This window comes from Ixodes scapularis, unplaced genomic scaffold (genome assembly GCF_016920785.2).
Source record: "Ixodes scapularis isolate PalLabHiFi unplaced genomic scaffold, ASM1692078v2 PGA_scaffold5__190_contigs__length_132052651, whole genome shotgun sequence".
NCBI lineage: Eukaryota > Metazoa > Arthropoda > Arachnida > Ixodida > Ixodidae > Ixodes > Ixodes scapularis.
Genome location: NW_024609880.1, coordinates 44,400,140 through 44,419,985, shown reverse-complemented (window position 1 = coordinate 44,419,985; position 19,846 = coordinate 44,400,140). Strand labels below are relative to the sequence as shown.

At 44.2% G+C, this 19,846-nt stretch overlaps 1 protein-coding gene across 1 annotated transcript; it reads left to right on the top strand.

Moving 5' to 3' along the window:
• Nucleotides 1–13,966: 13,966 nt before the first annotated feature.
• On the top strand, nt 13,967–15,450 carry LOC115312794. Its single transcript, XM_042294190.1, has 2 exons — nt 13,967–14,851; nt 14,998–15,450. The coding sequence occupies exons 1-2, from the start codon at nt 13,967–13,969 to the stop codon at nt 15,448–15,450; spliced, it is 1,338 nt and encodes a 445-aa protein (XP_042150124.1).
• The last annotated feature ends 4,396 nt before the right edge of the window (nt 15,451–19,846 follow it).

The window sequence follows — 19,846 nt, the reverse complement described above, 5'->3', positions numbered from 1 at the left end:
TGTCCGGAATATTACCGTACTGGCGCTGTGCAACACGCCAATAGGAATAAAGGATATGCGTTAAAAGTAAAAATAGACGAAGTTCTATATAGCAATACGGTACAGTTACGCACAAATAAGTACATAAGAATCAGAAAGTTGACAGAAAAACCAACGGGAACACCGACGTTATCCCCACACCTGCGTACCCTCCCCGGTTAGAGCTAACACGCACTCAGAGTGGAGAGCCAACTTAAAAACAGGGGTCGATAAACATTCCACACGGCAATATTTTGCACCCTTGTCACTATCGAAGGCCATTCTGTTGAGACTCTTACGCTGTTGTACCTTAAAACTCTTTTTACAACCACTTTCGTCCACCACGTCGACCGGCACAAACCAGTCGCCATGATTTAAATCAGGAATAAAAAAACAAAAACAAAAGTAAAGTGGTCGATGTAGAGCGCTCACAATAGGCGAGGTTTTAGTGCTAGGTTTAGCGATAAGTGATTTTGGTGAAAGAGAACCATACCGAAAATCAGCTTAGGTTTCCGGCTGAGCTAGAATTTGCGCTAAACTTCGTTGGTGCAGCCGGCCCTTAGTCATTTCGAGTTTTATAAACATGCTCAAAGAAGTTTGGCGGGCGTGCCTATCCCTTGCCTTCAAAAACAAGGTTTCAAAAGGAAATACAGCAGAATCATTCTGCCGGCAGTATTCTGAATAAAAGACAGGAGCGAAAATCATAGCTTCTCCGCTATCTGGTACCGTCCTGATAATACGAGTATTGAGGAGGGAACTTTAACGAAGAGAAATTATACCAAATGCCCTATGCTCCCACCCTTGCTTCATTATTGTAGTTAGTAAAATTATACGGGTTAGCGAACGCACCTAAATGATTCTGAGTAAAAGTAAAGCATATACATGTATAGGATTCGTTGGGTTCCCTTAAAGTTGCCTCTGATTTCTCTTGCAATTTTGCAAGTACGCATGACCGCTAACCGCTCACCTTTACGTACCTCACGAAATGAAAGCAGAACCTGACAGGTGCATGCATGTTTTTTGCGCTCACAAAGAGGTGAATCTAGAAAAAGAGAAGTATAATGACACGTCAATTAGCCTATTTAAAATGCGCTTCGACATTTCGAGTTGCCTCTGAAAGGACCGACGCAGTGCGACAGTTCGACCGTCATTCAGGAAATCTGCGTTGTTCTCCAGATTATGTCAGATATAAGAACAAAACAAACAAATTTATGAAACTGCCGCATGTGTGCAAGATCAAAAGCTTTTCTGCTAACGCGTAGAATTACCATTCCAAGGAACATGGTTAAAATCAGCTAAAAAAAGGCAGGAAACTGAAGAGTACAGGAGACAGGGTAGTAGAATAATACAAGCGACAGGAGACAGGAGACTGTAGAAGAATACAAGAGACCATTCCAACCTCGAATGTCAGAGCTCGTCATTGTATACAGAACGATAAAAAGAGGACATGAACAGAGATGCACACATCGCAAATCACGTGTGCTTTAAAGGAAAAATCGAGATCAAGTGTATAGTACACACGCCGAAACGAAATGGCGCAATGAATGTCTCATGCGGACCGAACTAAATTAGTAGTTACCGAAAGTTCCGTGTACATTTGTCCGGTGGGAACTGTCCGGGTGGATGGGGCGTCAGGCAGGCAATTAGTGACACAGTAATTACGTTGTCGGCCAGCCTTTATCAGCTTAGTATCGGATAAATTGTACAAGTCCTCTCGCAAATCTCGACGATTTATTGCTTTTCCATCTCTGCCCATTTTCTTGCTTTACGATCCAAGAAATTGATTCTTAAAGACGAAGCGTGCAGACGTAGTTGAGAATCAGTCGAGTATTTTTGTGAAAAAGGCATTCGCTTCAAATACAATCAAATTTATACATTTTTTAGTGCTAAATGTACATGTCACTCTCTTCGTTTACTTCAAGTTCGAGCACGGTAAGCGCCTTGAGCATAAACGAGCGCATACAGACAAACAAAAGCATAAATTCGCGGGGTACTCTCTGCGCTTAACTGCAGGAGCCAGCGGCTGAGCGTACAAAGAAGAACGGCAAACGCCATGATGTTGCGTTTTCGGAACTTTCGTATTGGCTCTTGGGCCCATACAGTCCACTTCCCTCGGCTTGAAGGTAAAACAAAATATAATGGAAAAAAAAGAAAAAAAAAGTATGTCGATTTGCCCCCTTGGCTGGCGATTTGCCCCCATGGCGTGGCTTGTAAAAGTGGTTTCCAATTTTTTAGAAGTTTTGAATTGAAGGGGAAGGGTGGGCGTCATTTTTTTTCAAGTTTAAAAAGGCGTTCGATAAGGTAACCCTTAGGAAGTTTTGAATGAAACAGCAGATGCTTAACAACCCTAAGCTCATAACATGGATTGAGTCGTTTTGAAGTGGGAGAACGCAATTTGTAGGCCTCAAAGGTAGAAGGTCGAATAAGTGCGAAGTTATATCGGGGGTCCCTCAGAGGTCCTTGCTTGAACCCTTGTTGTTCTCGATGTCTATCAATGACTTGGTTTCGAACTAAACCGTACACGTCAGGTTGTTCGCTGACGATTGCATCCTTTTTACTGAAGTAAAAGCTGATTCGGACCAACTTAATCTCAAGCGATCTCTAGCTCAGATTGGTGACTAGTGCAAGGAGTGGAAAATGTGTCTAAATATTGGATAAACTGTGTTTAGGACAATCACTCACAAAATGAAGACCTTAAAGTTCCAGTACAGTATAGACAATAAACCAATGACCCCTGTTTTGGAATAGCCAATGACCCGTGTTTTGCAATAACCAATGACCCGTGTTTTTGGAATTGGAACACCTCGTAGGTGTTACAATACCGTATGACCTTCGTTGGGGGCTCACATGATTTCTGCGACGGACCTTGAAAGAAATCTCGAGTGACACCAAATTAACAGAGTATAAGCCGATAGTGCGACCACTATTAGAGTACGCGGGTGAAATTTGGGATCCTCACACAAAGTATGACGTGCTAAAATTGGGGAGGATGCAGGGGCTGACTCTGCGTTTTATTTTTTTTTTTCAGCTTTCGCAGGCTGGGATCCTTCCCCCCCCGAACTGTATTCCAAAGCAAATCTCCCTTTACTTAAATATCAACGAAAAAATAAAAGACTGAAATTCTTGTTTGTGATATGGAATAATCTACTTTTGGTTGACAAATATAGTTATTTAACACCGCATAAGTCGAGGATCTCTAGGTGTAGGCAGAGTCATACTCTACAGCAGCACTGTTGTCTGGAGGACTGCTTGAAGTATTAATTTTTTCCATTGACCCTCAGCGATTGGACTCTACTCCCCGAGGCGATGATTTTCTGTCAGTCCTTATCCTCGTTTTGCGCTCAAATCGATACGTACAATGGTGATTCACTGTATTTCTAGGATTCTTTTACTAGTGTCACTGTCGCTAAATGTTTTTACTTGTTGTAATAGCTGAGTGGTGATGTGGTATATGGTTGTTCTTCTGTATTGTTTTTAGAGCGCAGCTCTTAGGCGCCCGTTACCAGCTTAACCAGCGTCGGCGTCGGCGTCGGCGTAACCGCGTGTTGCATTATGGGTAAATTTCCCCGCTAAATTTAGCAGAAACATTTCGCCGCTAAGTCTAGCGAAAAAATTTACCCGTTAAATCTAGCGGAAAAATTCCCCCGCTAAATCTAGCGAAAAAATTTCCCCGCTAAATTTAGCGCAAAAACTTTTAGCGGAAAAATTTCCCCGCTAAATCTAGCGGAAAAATTTCCCCGCTAAATCTAGCGAAAAAGATTCCCCCGCTAAATCTAGCGGAAAAACTTCCCCACTAGATGTAGCAGAAAACTTTCCCGCTAAATCTAGCGGGAAAATTTCTCCTCCAGCGGAAAAATTTCTCTGGGGGGTAACGTGACCTGGGGGGTCACCTGACCTGACGGGTCACGTGATCCCTTGAGGTCACGTGACACCCCCCGAGGTTACGTGACACCCCCCGAGGTTACGTGACACCCCCAGGTCACGTAACACCCCCAGGTCACGTAAACCCCCTCCCCCCGAGGTCACGTGACCCCCCCCTAAGTACCCTTCCCTCCTCCTCAAGAGCTGCGCTCTAATTCGGCGTTACAGGGAGTTGTAAACGGCTTTCACTTTTTGACCCACACCTATTATAGTCCTACACAACACTGATAGCATGTGAAATAAATAAATAAAAAATAAATAAATAAAAATTGGACTGTAATTATTGACCGTGATTGTTTCTAGATTGTTTTAAATATTCATCTTTGCGCAAAAAAATAAGTCTTCTTCTCGAGATTAATTCACGAAAATGCTTAGGTAATATGTAAAAGATATGTAAAAGCGCCTAGAAAGAAATTGACAAAGAAGAGTAGATACAACACAAGGCGTACTGGCAACTGAAGTTTATTTAAGGAAAACGTAGTATATAAGCTGTTGTAGAACGCTTATTAGTCACAACTACTGATTAAACCTTATGATAAAATCACTATTTCCCTGAGGGGGCAAGGAAGGGCTCGCTGACGCACTCCATTTCCTTTTGCCCAAATCTAAAACGCCTCCTGGACTTCTCGGCATATTTATCTTTATATTTCGCTAGAACCTTAACGTCATGCAGAACTGGTAAGCATGGGCAGCGACTACAATAGATGGTGTGATTACCAGAAGGGCTTGCTTTCATGGCTACCGCTTGTTCGCGTGCACGGCCCTTGTCGCACCTACCCGTCTGACCAATGTACTCACAACCGCAAGACAGCGGTATTTCGCACACCACTTCCATGGTACACTCAGCATATTCGGTCCGGTGTTTTATATCACACTTCTCTTTATAGTGGGCTGGGGACTGTTGATTTCACGGCCCGCACGTACCAATTTATCGGGGACGGAGAGTATCACACCTTGTGTTGTATCCGCTCTTCTTTGTCCCTGTAGTATTTGGCTCTTTGATAAATTTGACAGCCTCAACACGTGTCAAAACAGAAAAAAAAACTGTGCATGTGAACACAGGAGACATTGGCCCTAGTAAAAATGCTAACTCGTGCAGACGGATCGATTCACAACTGTATGTGCATTTGTTTTTCACTCGAACCTCAGCTTTCTTTTAATTTTTTTTCACGTACTTCATGCTTGACGTGAACCCGCTTGCTAATAATTCGTCCTCTGAAGTAGAAAAAAAAAAGAAGGAAAGAGTGGCTCTAGAATATCTAACGAGAATTCGGCCCTCCATGATCCCCAGACTCGTCGAATACGAAGTTGGAGCCGAAGTTTGCCGACCGTGTCGATTGGACTCTCGGGACGGCAACGCCGAGGTTTGGTGGCCGAGATCCAATCGTCTCGCTGCGCAAACTTTGGGCTCCAGTTATGCGAGTTTCAAGCAGTTTCAAGCACTCACCAGTGCTTGAACCTCAGTACGTACATACGCAGGCTTTTCTAGTGCAGAGGCCTATTATGCAGAAGACGAGCCTTTTGTGGTTTCGTCCGGCGATTGTACTTAAAATGGTTCGGTTGCATAGAATCTTAAGTTTCTAAAGAATCATGAATTTTCCGTTCGTTTTTTGTATACTGTTAAACTCCCGAATTTCTTCAGTGCCTGGTCGGATCTAAGCATCGGGCATAAGCATGGGGCATATTATTATCATATTTTCGGTTTAATTTCTCGATCCTTTTTATCCTCCATTTTGCATTGGAATCCAACTGCAGCTAATGATACGGTCCATTGGAGCCAATCAAAGAGAGTCCAAAAGTGTCTATACATTATTAATTTATTTATTTATTAAACCTCGAATGCCCCAAATAAGGGGTATTACATGAGGGTAGTACCAAGCATCAAAAAAATTTCTTCGATGAATGCCTTGAAATGGGCGGGGTTGGAATGGAGCACGGCGTCAGTGGGCAGATCATTCCAATCCTTTGCTGTCTGGCAGAAAAATAAAAGAAGATGCGCAGTGGAGCGGGCATGGGGGGATAGACAGCTTCCTGATGACTGATGCGGCATGGAACGCGGTGAGCTCGTGCGATAACAGAGCTGCCAAGTGGTGAGTGATAAAAATTGTGAAAAAGGCAGAGCCTGGAAATTTTGCGCCGTGATTCGTGGTTAAGAAGATTAGCTTGAGATTTAAGGCGCTGTGACACTGCTATGATAAAAGTAGTCTGAGAGATGAATCTTTCTGCGCGATTTTGCACGGCTTCGAGCGTTTTAGTAAGATTAGATTGATGTGGGTCCCAAACAGCAGATGCATATTCTAGTTTGGGTCGGACTAGTGAGTGGAAAGATAGTAGCTTTACCGATGGAGGGGCTAAGCGTAGGTTGCGACGTAGAAAGCCAAGGACGCGATTCGCGTCATTAGCTATGTTCGTTATGTGAGACGACCAAGTTAAATCGTTTGAAAAGGTAATGCCTAGGTATTTATATGATGGTACAGGAGATATGAGTGAACCACCAATGACGTAGTTAGGAGATGGGTAAAATTTCCTACGATGAAAAGAAACAAGGGATGTTTTGTTAGCATTCAAAGACATTAGCCACCTAGCACACCAGGCCTCAATATGGTGAAGATCAGACTGCAGGGCGTGAACGTCAGTGCGGTTATTTATACGGCGATAAACAACGCAATCGTCTGCGAATAAGCGTATGTTAGATGAAATATTAGCAGGTTCGTCATTTATGTAAATTAAGAAATGTAGGGGACCGAGAACAGTGCCCTGGGGCACTCCAGAAGCAACCGGAGATCGGGGCGAAGGGTGGTTATTAGCATGAACGAATTGTTGTCGGTTTGACAAGAAGTTACGAATCCAGTTACAGACTTGAGGATCGAGGTTTAAACGCGAAAGTTTTAATAAGAGACGTTGGTGTGGAACTTTATCGAAAGCTTTTTCGAAATCTAGAAAGAGGGCATCCACAGGTATGTTATTATCAGCACTTGAACATAGATCGTTAGTAAAAAGAGCAAGCTGGGTTTCACAAGAAGATCCTTTTAGGAAACCATGTTGGCTCGGATGAAAAAAACTAACAGATATACTAAGAAATTTATAACATGCGAGTAAATTATATGCTCCATTAATTTTGATGAAACACTGGTGATGAAAATAGGACGATAACTGCTGCTTGAGGTTGGTGGACCTTTTTTTGGTATGGGAACGATCTTGCCCACCTTCCAGTCCAGTGGTACTACTCCAGATGAGAGAGATTGCTGAAAAATGTGTGACAAAAGGACGCTTATGGCACTTTTTGTGTTTTTGAGTATGTTTGAATTGATACCGTCAGCACCTGCGGATGATGTTAATTTCCAAGCTTCGATTGCTTTTAGGACTTCATTAGAATTAAAGACTATGTCGGCCATAGCCGGGTGATCAGAATAAGGAAATTCAGGGAGATCGCCGGCTGGTTCTTGCGTAAAAACAGAACAGAAGGAGGAGTTCAATGTTTGGCGAATGTCATGTTTGGGAATGGGCGAGTTGTTCTGATCACATAATGATATGGGCTTCGATTGACCGGGGTTGATCTTTTTCCAAAATTGCTTGGGATTGCTATGCAACATCGCGGGCAAAGTAGAAGAAAAAAAAACGTGCGTTTGGCTTGAGCAACAACTTAGTTAAACATTTTTTTGGTAGCATTGTATTTATCCCATGCCCGCGAGCTGTTCGACAGTTTAGCTGATCTAAACTGTCGCTTTTTTTTGTTGCTGATACGTTTCAGCACGTTATTGAACCACAGAGTTGAAGTTCGTTCAATAACAGTGATAGTGGGAATATACGTTGTGATTAGATGTTCCATTTTGTTTTTAAAAAATAACCAGCTTTTTCAACAGAACGTTTTGCAAAGTCAGTGAGAAACCAGCTGCAGAAAGTGTCTAGTTCTTCGTTCATGCTTTTGTAGTCACCTTTATCATACAGTGTTAAAGTTTTCTTCACTTTTTTGGGGTGCGGAAGTTCACACTGAAATGTGGCGTGTATCGTTACGTGATCACTGAAACGGGGTAAATATGTAATTGACGACATGTTTTCTGGGTGCGAAGCAAGCACAAGGTCAAGGATGTTAGAAGAATGATCAGTTTGCCTGGTTGGGGAAGAAACAAGTTGCGATAAACCAAATGTCAGGCACGTGTTAACGAAGTCGCTTTCTGTGTTGTGTTTGGATGTAGTATGTGCCAGTTCCGCCCAGGTTATCGCAGGAAAGTTATAGTCACCGAGCAGAAGAATGGGAGCGTGCTGATATGACGTAGTTATCCATCGAAGGGCTACATGAAATTCATCAATGAAAAAAGAATCGGCACCTGGTGGGCGGTAACAAGCACCAATAATTATGGGTGGGTAGGAAGCATTACAGGATATAAACATGATTTCTGAAGGGGAGAGGGTGCTAATAGCAACGCATTGCAGGTTGCGATGAGCAGCCAAAAAAACGCCTCCGCCGCGTTTGTTCGCACGATCGAGACGAAAGATATCAAAGTTAGGAAAAGAAGATGACAATTCTGTATCACAAATAGATGAATTTAACCACGTTTCGGTGAGAACGACAATATTACACTCAGTGGTATCAATGAGACTGCGAAGTGGTTCTCGTTTGGGCAGAATACTTCTAATGTTTGCATAAATAAGAGATAATCAGCTGTTGTTTGAACTCGCAGAAAAGTTTGTTGATAGCTATGAGGGACGTGGAATAACCTTTCGTGTAGTGTGATCGAATACGTAAGTCGTGTTGTTAATTATAAGTTTATCATGACGGAGCTTCAAGAGACTTCGTTGGTTTTTACCAAATTCAAGCAAATGCTTTCGAACAGTGCGTGTATTTGGCGAATAGTCTTCGGAGATACTGTAGCTGGTACCCTTAAGCTTCTTAGCAAATGAAAGAACTTGCTCTCTGATTTTGAAATGTGCAAATTTTATAATAATAGGCCTATTTTTGTTAGGCTGGAAGGTTCCAATCCTGTGGGCTCGCTCGATATCCGTTGGTTAAATGGGCACGTTGAGCACCGCACTGCAATGCTCAATTATTAGGCTTTCTGACTGGGCCCATGTTTCGCGTTGATTATCTGCGTGTCCGAAAAAAAAAATAAGATTGGTTCGACGAGCCCTGTCTTCGGAGTCGTCGAATCTGGCTGTTAAGTGAGCGATTTGTGCAGCGCTGTCCTTGGCGAGAGTCTGAACGCTTTCGACCTGTGACTTGATTGCAACTATAGACGAGCAGTCCTCTTCTATATTCGTAAGCCTTTTTTTAATGTCGTTAAACGTTCTATCATGTACTGATAGTTGTGAACGGATCGATTTCATTTCCTCTAAAAGTGACGTTTGTCCAGCCTCGATCTCCTTTAGGGCCGACATTATGTCACTAAAGTTTTCAGTGGTATTCATATTTGCAGAGCGAGTGTTGGGACCAGGGTTCACTTCAACATCCCCAGATAAAAGCAGTAGTTTCAGTCATGAAACTACTGCTTTTATGCAATAGTTTCGCACAGTATTTTCGCACGCACGCCCAGTCATGAACAATAATAATACAATTAATCGGCACCCATCGTCCTTGTTCGTCTGCCGTCAAAGGTGAAACCGATCGTGCACAGTGAGCGCGACATGATCCTGCACATTTTTTGTACTTGGGCTTCGTTTAACCGGTGATATCAAACGTGCATGGACGACGAGTGTTTTGTGGTGCTCCTTGATTGATCATATGAAGTATTAGCTCTGACTGTGGTCGCACTTTATGTGATACGGATTATAGAAATAAAAGTATTCTTATCATTTTGTTTATTCTTAGTTTACTATATTTCAAAAACGAGATTTCGCCAACAGAAGTTCGGCTTTAATGCGTAGTCTGCTAGTGTCGATATGCAGTGATAATGGAGCATAGTGACTTTTGATGCCTTGATCAAATCAGACGAGCCTCCGTCAAAAATATTTTATTCTAGCAAACGGAAACAAACGGCGTTGCAGCATTACGTTACGCATTACTTACATGCAACGTTCATCACGGGTGACACCAATAAAATTTATTGTTCGTTAAGCCTCGCGTAGTAAGCAGTAGGAGTTTTTTTTTTAATGAATTGACAACGTTTAAAACAAACGCAATGTTCGAATGTTAAAAAAAATTTTAACAATAATTCTCTCCTCTTTTTTTGGCTCTCTTCCCCCTTTCTTTCTCTTTTTTCTTTCTTTCTCTCTCTCTGTCTCTCTCGCTCTATATATATATCCAATTTTTTTTTTAACTTCGAGTCGCATGTTGTATGAATGCGAATGCAGCAACTTCATAGTTTAAGCCGCACCTGAATATTTCATGAAAAAATTGCTATAGCAATGTAAAAAAAAGCGCAATCCGTACCTAGTTTGACAGTGAATGACTCAATCAGAATTTAATTAACAAGCTAGCATCGCGTCGTTCTCAACCATTTTTTTTTAGAATTTAGGAGTGTCTTTTTTATCTCCCAGATTTAAGGAAGGATAAAAATTATTATTATCCTATTGCACTGGCATTAATGTGTTTACTTAGTTGTACGTGTTTATTCGTAGATAAATCAAATATGTCGAAAAGAGTAGAATTTTGAGTTTCACGAAAATTAAATAAAGCTGATTTTATCATAATAAACCAAAGGATATGGTGGACTAACAAGTAGAACCCCGGACTAGAACATTTCGGGTACATATCCACCGTCTTAACAAAGCATGTAAAAGTTTATTAAGTGTTTTCGGACTATTTTTCATTCAATTATATTCAACGAAAATAAAATTCGTGCATGAATCTCCGTTCTTTTCATAATTATTCCGCTTTATTTTCTTTTGCTTTAATCGTTTTCGATTATCAATACAGAAATGTTTGTAAACATTCAAACGTCTTGTAGAAATATAAAACGGAGAATCGTTTTACAGGTGTTTCCTTTTTTTTCTGAATACGACAAATGTGTCGTTAACTTCCTCGATTACACACTTGCTGGTTTATTGCTGCTTCGCTTTCAGAATGAGTAAACCATACGTAATAAAAAAAACTACTAGCCTCAAGAGAAATTCATTGGGGCATAAAGCGAAGTGATAATTTTTGTATTAATAAATAATCTCTCCAGACAAAACGCAACAAAAGCCAATGTCGTGATTCGTGCTGTCGCGCAAAATTTACACCTGACTAAGTAGCAATGATTGATCACATGTTTTATTTATTTGCATCGGATAATTAGAGAGAAATATTCCTTAGATGAGGCAGCCCCTGTGGGGAGCTTACCGAAGGCATCAACGTTTAAATGGTTAAAATGAAACACTTCTGCACGCATACAACACTTTAAAAAAAAGAAGCTTTGTAGTAACGAAAGAAGAAAGAAGTTGCTCGCAACTTAAACATTCGAAAAAAAAAAAAAAAAGCTTCGGGTTGCTCTTTCTTTTTTTAGAAATAGGTGATAGGAGACTGAGGAGAACAGAAATAATTAGACACCACCCAAAGAATTCGAGATTTTGTGTTTCATGGTGCCTCCTTTTTTTCTGTTTTTCTCAGTTTCCAAAATATTCAAAGATGAATTGTCACCAGCTCACGTGTTGTTTGAGGATTTTATTAGCTTTTGCTTTGTAGGCAAAATAGGTGATCCCGGACGCATACATTTTACGTTTCTCTAGACGGAATTCGATTGACAAGCCCATCACAAGTTTAGTTTTTTTACTTTTTTGTACCATATTAACCCCCTCTTCTTTCAGTCGCGAGTCCCTAACCACGCGCAAAAACATACTTTTTCAGGCTCTGCTCCGGTAATTACGGTAATTTTCTCAGCCGACGGCATTCTGGGTCCATTACGAGCCCCGGAAGATAGCTCCCCATTAGTGCCCCTGCATGGCAGGAATGGGAGATACATGCAATAATTTTGTCTCACCTGTCTCACATGCTTATCGGATTCAAATACCAGGCGCTTTGCTGAGCAAAAGAGAAGTTCTCGTTAGTATTTCGCTGATAAAATTTACCGGGATAAACAACTTGCCTCATTTGTGGAAGCAATAGAGAATAACAACCTAATATAAAAGAACACAACAAGAAAGAGGAATATCGATGTTTTAACAGTATAGCACGGTGTACATTAAGCTGGAGTTAAAACAAACAAACTCACAGTAAAAAAAAAAAAAAGAAAGCCCACGCTGCAGATTCCTCAGCACGCGTGTTTAGGACGGCGTCATCATTAGGTATAACCCCAAGGATGTCGATATCCTTGGGCATGTGTACGGTCGCACAAGGTTAAAAAATGGCATTTTAACAACAAAGTACACATCGAAGCTAAAAAAAATAGTATTCAGGGAACTGTTACCGGGCGTTACGTCAACGCTGCGCTACGCTATGGCGCTATCGAGCCAATCAAACAGCCTTAAAGGTACATCGGACCGGCGCTTATCGCCTTTCTGCGTTGTCGATCCTCGATTAAGTCAATCACGCATGGTGAACGCGTTCCACGCTGCGCTTTCTTTTATGCGTGATTGGTTTTGAATCCGGAAGAGAGCGAGCGCCGTGACGGTGCAATTTGGACGCGGCTTGGTCGGCGCCACGAAATTGTGGCCACGACTGCCTCCGTACTTGAAATGAAACGAAGTATAAAAAACATGCAGTCCCCCCCAAAAAAAAGTAGTTAGTACAAGTGGGACGACGAAGCTCTCGACTTTTAACTCAAGCTGCGTTGTCTAGGTTGTCCTTCTGTGCATTTATTAATGCAAGAGCATTGAAGGGGCACTGACACCCCAAAAATCGTACACTCTAAAGAAAAAAAAGGGTATCACCTTACACCCTTTTGTTCCATATAATACACCCCACAACTTCATTTCGACGTACAGCGCCTGTAAGGGTTCTGGAAAAGACGGCTGGTTTCTCGATCGGCCGGGCGACGGTCGTCTTGTCCGGCGGCGTGTATGATGCCCCCTCCCCGGTCGTTTTGTGTAGTTTTGCTTTTCTAACGGCGGACCGCGCGGGCCTTTCTGCCGACGCGGCCCCCTGGAGAGCGTCTTCCTGTGTCTCCCCCATCGGGATGACCCCTCTGGAAGAGATGTTGTTCTTTTATTTTGAATCTGGAAGGCTTGCGCATTCTACGGGGCTTCTTGGGTTTCAACCTGGGGGTTCCGGAGAGGCGCCGCTATGTCTGCAACGGGATGCACGGACGAAGTTACGGAGCTGTCGGCTGTAGTCCGTTGGCAAGTTAACGAATGTGTATCGACGCCCTTGCCAACTATTGGACGGTGGATATCACGGGGCTTCAGCAAAGCTTTGAAATGATTGGTTGATCCTCGCCCGAGAGTGAGGGGGTCAGCGTCTTCAAAAGCCCGTGACGGGGGAGAAAGAAGCCCCTTTTTCTGGCTTGGACTTGGACTAATTTGGAGGACGGCGAATTCCCTTTGCTTTGTATATACTGTGTACAATAGCTCGTCACGTCTAAATAAACAGTTTAGACGAAGTCCTCCCGCATCTGTCACACTCTTCTGATCACCCACCGAACAAGGCTCATCAAACGACTGGCCCCGCAAGACACCGCCGAGCTGTCGTCATCTATTCAACCAAGGGACGAACCCTTACTGGCGCAGCTCGACATCGATGAGCGAGCCTCGGTGACGATCAGAGGATCAAGAAGGCGACAGAGGTGGTCCAGCTGAAGCTTCCTGGCTGGCCAGGTGCTTGAACGGAGCGACCGACGGAATCCGCCGACAAGCAACGCTGAGCGTCAGGGAGCGGTACTGCCGAAGCGGACTGGCCGGTGGAAAGCGGCGCATGCGGCACATCGACGGAGAGAAAACCACCTGGGTCATCGGACAGCAACGCTGAACGACCGGTGGCTGAAACCAGGGACCTCGAGGGTCAGGAGTTCCGACGCCGAGGCCAAGGACGACTACTGAGGACGCAATATCCGGGCTCTGGGCGTCAAACTGCAGCAACGTTTGCGCCGGGTGAGTGGGATTTCTTGCGTCGGGTCGAGGTTGGCATGGCTGGTAGTTGGCGGGACTTATGGTTTTGACGCGTCAGATGCTGGCCGACATGGAGAACGGGTTAAATGGAGAGAACTCGCAGGGGACAGGAACCTCTGGTCAGGGGCAGGAGGCTCCACAGGGTGCGACAGAAAAGGAATCGGAGGCGGTCAGAATTCGAAGGCTCGAACTAGAATTTGAGTTGCGGAAAGCGCAACTTCAGATTGAGTCCGAAGAGCGGATCGCGTGTCGCATGGCACAGCTAGGAAAGGAAAGTGGTCGACCTTCGTCCTCTGGGTCGGAAACAGACGACCAACGGCACGCAGGCTTAGACTCGGTTGCGCAATGCGCAAACGTTTTGAAAGGGTACAGCCTGCCATGTGACGCGGACGTTCCTCTATGGTTTGATGAGGTGGAAAAATTGTTTACCACGTACCAGGTGCCGGATAGTGGTCGAGTACATTTGATTATGCCACTGCTAACGGAGCCTGTCCGCTACCTGCTGCGCAGTCTAGGGCAAGACGATTGTTTAGATTACGAGTCGGTAAAACGGGCGGTGCTGAGCGAACTGAAACTCACGCCAGCTGAGTACCTAGACAGGTTCGACAGTGCAGCCAAAAGAAAAGATGAAACATGGGCTCAGTTCGCCTCCCGTGTCCGAACCTACTTCACGTATTACCTTCAGGTGAGAGGTGCGGACACGCAGGAGGCAGTAACGGAGCTCATGGTTGCTGATCGGATTAAGGCGAGCCTGAGTACCGATGGTTTGGAGTATGTTCGCCTTCGCGAGGGAGAAACTTGGTTAAAACCGGTCGAGGTGGCGAGGGTGTTACAGACTTATGAGCAGGCAAAAGGGAAAGGGAGCGCCACAAAACAGGTGTACGTTCCAACAGAACAGTCAGGGACGGGGCGCTCGCCAGGGTTCAAAGGTCCCGTGAACTCGGGTCGAGCAGCTGTAAGGTGTTATGTATGCCATGAGCAGGGACACATTGCCAAGCACTGCCCTCGCGCTTCGGGTAGTGAGGTGCCTCAGGGGCTGGCAAATGTTCCTGAACCGAAAGGGCAGACAGACAGAGTGTTAACCGCTCGGGTTGAGGTGAGGCGGTCGATTTCGGAGACGGCCGCTCGAAGCTACAATTGGTTCAACTGGAGTGCGGCGACGTACACACCGAAGCAGTGCTCGACACGGGTACCGAAATGACGGTACGGGAGAGCCTGCTACCTCAAGCTTTGAGGGAACTGTCGGGCCCAGTGAAGCTAGTGTCCGCTTTTGGCCACGCCATTGATGCCAATCTTGCGACACTTCCAATAAGGTTGAGCTGTCCAGGGGCGGTAGAAAATCCAACTAAAGCCGACTTAGTGTGCGCGCTCACCAATCAGCTGGCGGAAGGGGTGAACTGTTTGCTTGCCTGGGAAGATTGGGAACTGTTGAAAGCTAGGAGTGGTAAGGTCCAGGTGCAACAGGGAGGTACAGCGGCCTATCCTTGTGAAGTTGAAGAACAGAACGTCAGAAGAGATGAAGACAGCGAAGCACTGACTTGTGGGGTTGGCTAGGTAGGCCTCGGCCCTTCAGCGTTACAATGTAACAGCCCAGCATGGGAGGGGAACCAGTAACGGAAATACTGACGCGTAGTGTGGGCTCAACAATTTATGTTGGGAGTCGACTGAGTGATCATGCCATGCCGCCTCGGTTAGACGTGAATGTTCCCCTCACCCGTGCCGCAGGGCGCTGTGGGGCTGTGAAGTGAATGGGCGAGTTGAACTTGGGGACCCAAAAGGACGTTTTTCTCGTTGCTGTTGTGAATACGTTCAATGCGAATGTAACGCTGTTTTTCTCTTTGTGTGTGTTATTTTATAGCCTTTGGAATGTCACGCACGCGTTTTGGCCCCTTTTTATGTTTGCACTGGGATTCCGGTTTGTTAAAGTAGAATCTGTTGTTTTTATGTGTTTTGTTTTATTGTCCGCTTACGATTATGTTTGCACGCTTTGAGTCGGTTCTGAAGAACTTCACGTTAGTGTTATCTAGTTTTATTTCTTTTGCGTGTGTTTAGATTAACTGTTTAGCAGGTCCAAGAAGGACCAGAAACAGTTTTAGGGGAAAGGTGTAAGGGTTCTGGAAAAGACGGCTGGTTTCTCGATCGGCCGGGCGACGGTCGTCTTGTCCGGCGGCGTGTATGATGCCCCCTCCCCGGTCGTTTTGTGTAGTTTTGCTTTTCTAACGGGGGACCGCGCGGGCCTTTCTGCCGACGCGGCCCCCTGGAGAGCGTCTTCCTGTGTCTCCCCCATCGGGATGACCCCTCGGGAAGAGATGTTGTTCTTTTATTTTGAATCTGGAAGGCTTGCGCATTCTACGGGGCTTCTTGGGTTTCAACATGGGGGTTCCGGAGAGGCGCCGCTATGTCTGCAACGGGATGCACGGACGAAGTTACGGAGCTGTCGGCTGTAGTCCGTTGGCAAGTTAACGAATGTGTATCGACGCCCTTGCCAACTATTGGACGGTGGATATCACGTGGCTTCAGCAAAGCTTTGAAATGATTGGTTGATCCTCGCCCGAGAGTGAGGGGTTCAGCGTCTTCAAAAGCCCGTGACGGGGGAGAGAGAAGCCCCTTTTTCTGGCTTGGACTTGGACTAATTTGGAGGACGGCGAATTCCCTTTGCTTTGTATATACTGTGTACAATAGCTCGTCACGTCTAAATAAACAGTTTAGACGAAGTCCTCCCGCATCTGTCACACTCTTCTGATCACCCACCGAGCAAGGCTCATCAAACGACTGGCCCCGCAAGACACCGCCGGGCAGTCGTCATCTATTCAACTAAGGGACGAACCTTTACTGCGCCCTATAGTCGAACAGACGGTCCCAAATATAAAGAGGGGCTTGATAACGGTGCGATAGAACTTTTTAAATAGTTAAAGGACGCATCAAAGATCACATAAAGAAAACACTGAGGTTCTGCAGTAGGGCCAAGAATACCCCAATTATACTTTTTTGTAGTCACCAACACGTAGTACATCAGCTATTTTAAAAGGTTGTACCACACGGCTATCAAGCCACTCGTAAAATTTGGGGCAATCTGTTCGACTTAAGGGCGCTGTACGTCGAGTTGAAGTTTTGGGGTGTATTATATGGGACAGAGAGTGTAAAAATACACCCGTTTACAACCCTTTTTTCTTTAGAGTGTATTTTTTTGGTTGTCTATAACAATGCAAGTTGTAATCATAACCACAAAAAAAAAAATAAGACAAACAAAAAACTTTTTTAAACGCAGGTGCGTGCCTTTTTATTTTGGGCGTTTATCTGTCCCGCTCTTCACTCCCTCGCTTCTTTTGATTTGTGGAGTCAAATATGAAGTTTAGAAACTTTGTCAGTGACACTTCAATAACGTTTAATAGCGGCATTCGTAAAGCATGTTTTATTTTTAACGCAATTTCGAACGCACTACTGCCCTTCTCTTTGAAATACCGAAACTCGGAGTCCGGTGTGGTGCCGCCTCCTTTTTATCCTCCCTCGTAAAAATGGCGGCGCTCGACGTATGTAGCAGAGGATGATCCATGAGTCAGCGAATCAGACGAAGTGGTATTTTTTAGGTGCCCGACGACTTCTCAGACTACGAAAAGGAAATCGTCAAACTGTCAAAACTAGGTTTGGTATCTCTGCATCGTAGTTTCGGTTGTGACTCCACCGTGCCAGCCTTTCATGGAGAATCGGCGGGACGTGGCCCCTCACGTCCCTCGCAAAAGTCCACGGCGCGTTCTCTTCGACCTCACACCGTTTCAAAGAATTCGAGATCGCCTGAAGGGGCCATAAAAGAACTGTGAAATCGAAAGTGAAGCATCGTCTGCTCGCAGCGATAGGCGGCACGCACGGAGGAAACCGATTGTTCGCGGGACGCCGGCAAACAGAACACTTCGGTTGGTTGTGGTTTGGAGGCTTCTGAGGAACTCAACTCACAGGATGGCTCAATATTTGACGTCACTGCACTGGCGCGGATCTCGCGGGAATTTCAAAATCGGCCTTTGGAAAATGTTATTTTTTTTTTTTTTTTTTACTTCGCAAACATTGGATTTTTAAGTTTCGAATTTTGAGAGTAATGTTTAGGCATCGTTTTCTATCGTTTCGGATAACAAAAAGCAACAACAAAAAAAAACACACACACATGATTTTGACGCGTCAGTCCCATGTCCCATGAAGCGAAGCCTGCGTTGTCTGTAACCGTCTGTAGCAGCGAAACGGCAGTTAAATTCCCATTGGCCGAAAGCACAGCAACGCAAGTGTTTCGTCACGGGAGCCGGGGGCCGTTGATGGTCAAAGCGGACGCGCCTCAGAAATAAAACGCAAAGAAAAGCACAGCATCGCAGATTCTTCGTCACGGAAGCCGTGAAGCCGACCTGCGCTGTGGGGAAGTTGATGTCACCGCCGGAGCGCCGTTTGCGATAGGAAGGCGTGACGCGCTGCTTGTAGGAATGCGCTACGTGTGGAAATTCTGTAGCATTCCTACACGTAAGCAGTCTCAAGCTTCCCCCTGTAATGTTTTGCTTATGGATAGAGCTTCTCTACGCTGGCGCCGCCGTCTGAAATCGCGGAACTTTCGGTATGAGGAAAAGGAACATCGTTTTGCTCTCGCCACACCAGTGGAAGAACCTCACATTTTAATCGCTACTGACTATGCATTCTTGTTTTTTGACTTTTCGATATTCTTTTCTTTGTTATAAGTCGTAATGCCTTGCTTTTGTTCTTCATGTCGCATACCGAATTTATCAAATACGTGGGCTGGAGACGAGGGTAAACGAAAACCAATCTATAAACTGTTTACAAACACGCTTTAATATCATGTGGTTGAGGTGCACCTGGAGAATGGAAATAAATTATATGCATTTTTTATCTGTGAGATCTTCTCATTGAAAGGTTAATCTCGTTATTTTTGAGTGTTGGTTTATTTTTCGAACTTAAGGGTGACATAACTAAAATGTTTCTTTTGTGCCTCTGTTCTTGAGATCTTTCTGCTGATGCCATATGTTCCCAGTCAGCATGTTTGTAAGTTTCTTATTTGTTGGAGCCAATTGATGTGTGAATTTAGAATTGTCTTTACTTGTCTTCCAGCGATATATTAGAAAATGAATGACGCAAACAATTATTTTTTTGTTCTTAAGTATGAGAGGAATGTTTTTTGATGGCTACATTCTGAAGCTAATTCAAGGAAAACGTGGAAATGCATTAATTACCCGATACGCAATTCCATTATCTTGAGTAGGGAACAAAAGGCGGAAGGGGTTCAGTACATGAAAACGTTCCCTATATTGACGTAAATAAAATAAACAAAATAGTTGTGCCTCGGACAGTTTTCTTTAAATATAAAAAGAACAGGTACTAGGGAAACGCTTACATAGCCAACCCAAACCCAGTAAAACATTTGTTTTCTTTATCGGCCCTGGTTCTGTACTCATTAGCAGAATTTCAGGATGTTGGCCGCATACAAAAAAAGAAATTTTATTTACGGATATTTGCTTACAATGTAATCAATATGTAAAATACGTGACAGGCCCATCAAGCGAAGTTTAACATGCGTCTTGCACGAAATTTACTGAATGCAAGTAAAAGGACGCCAATAAACATGACATCCGGAAAGTTTGTTTGAAATCAACTGATGATTACCACTTCGTGTACCTATGTAGGCAGATGCTTACTGCTTTCAACGTATGCGCTTTGTAAATTTTGACATCGCCACCCCCTGAGAGTAAACCCCATCCGCAATCCACAATGTAGCGGTCGGCTGGTTTTCATGTAGACGGTTACTTTTAGCGTGGCATATTGAGGGCCCCATGCACCTTCGTCTCTGTGACAGACATTGCATCTGGGTTTCAAAGCAAAACCCAGGTTTTGCTTTGAAAAAAAAAAAAAAAGATGAATTACATACATTAACAAAGTTATTAACTTGAGTGACTACATCCGA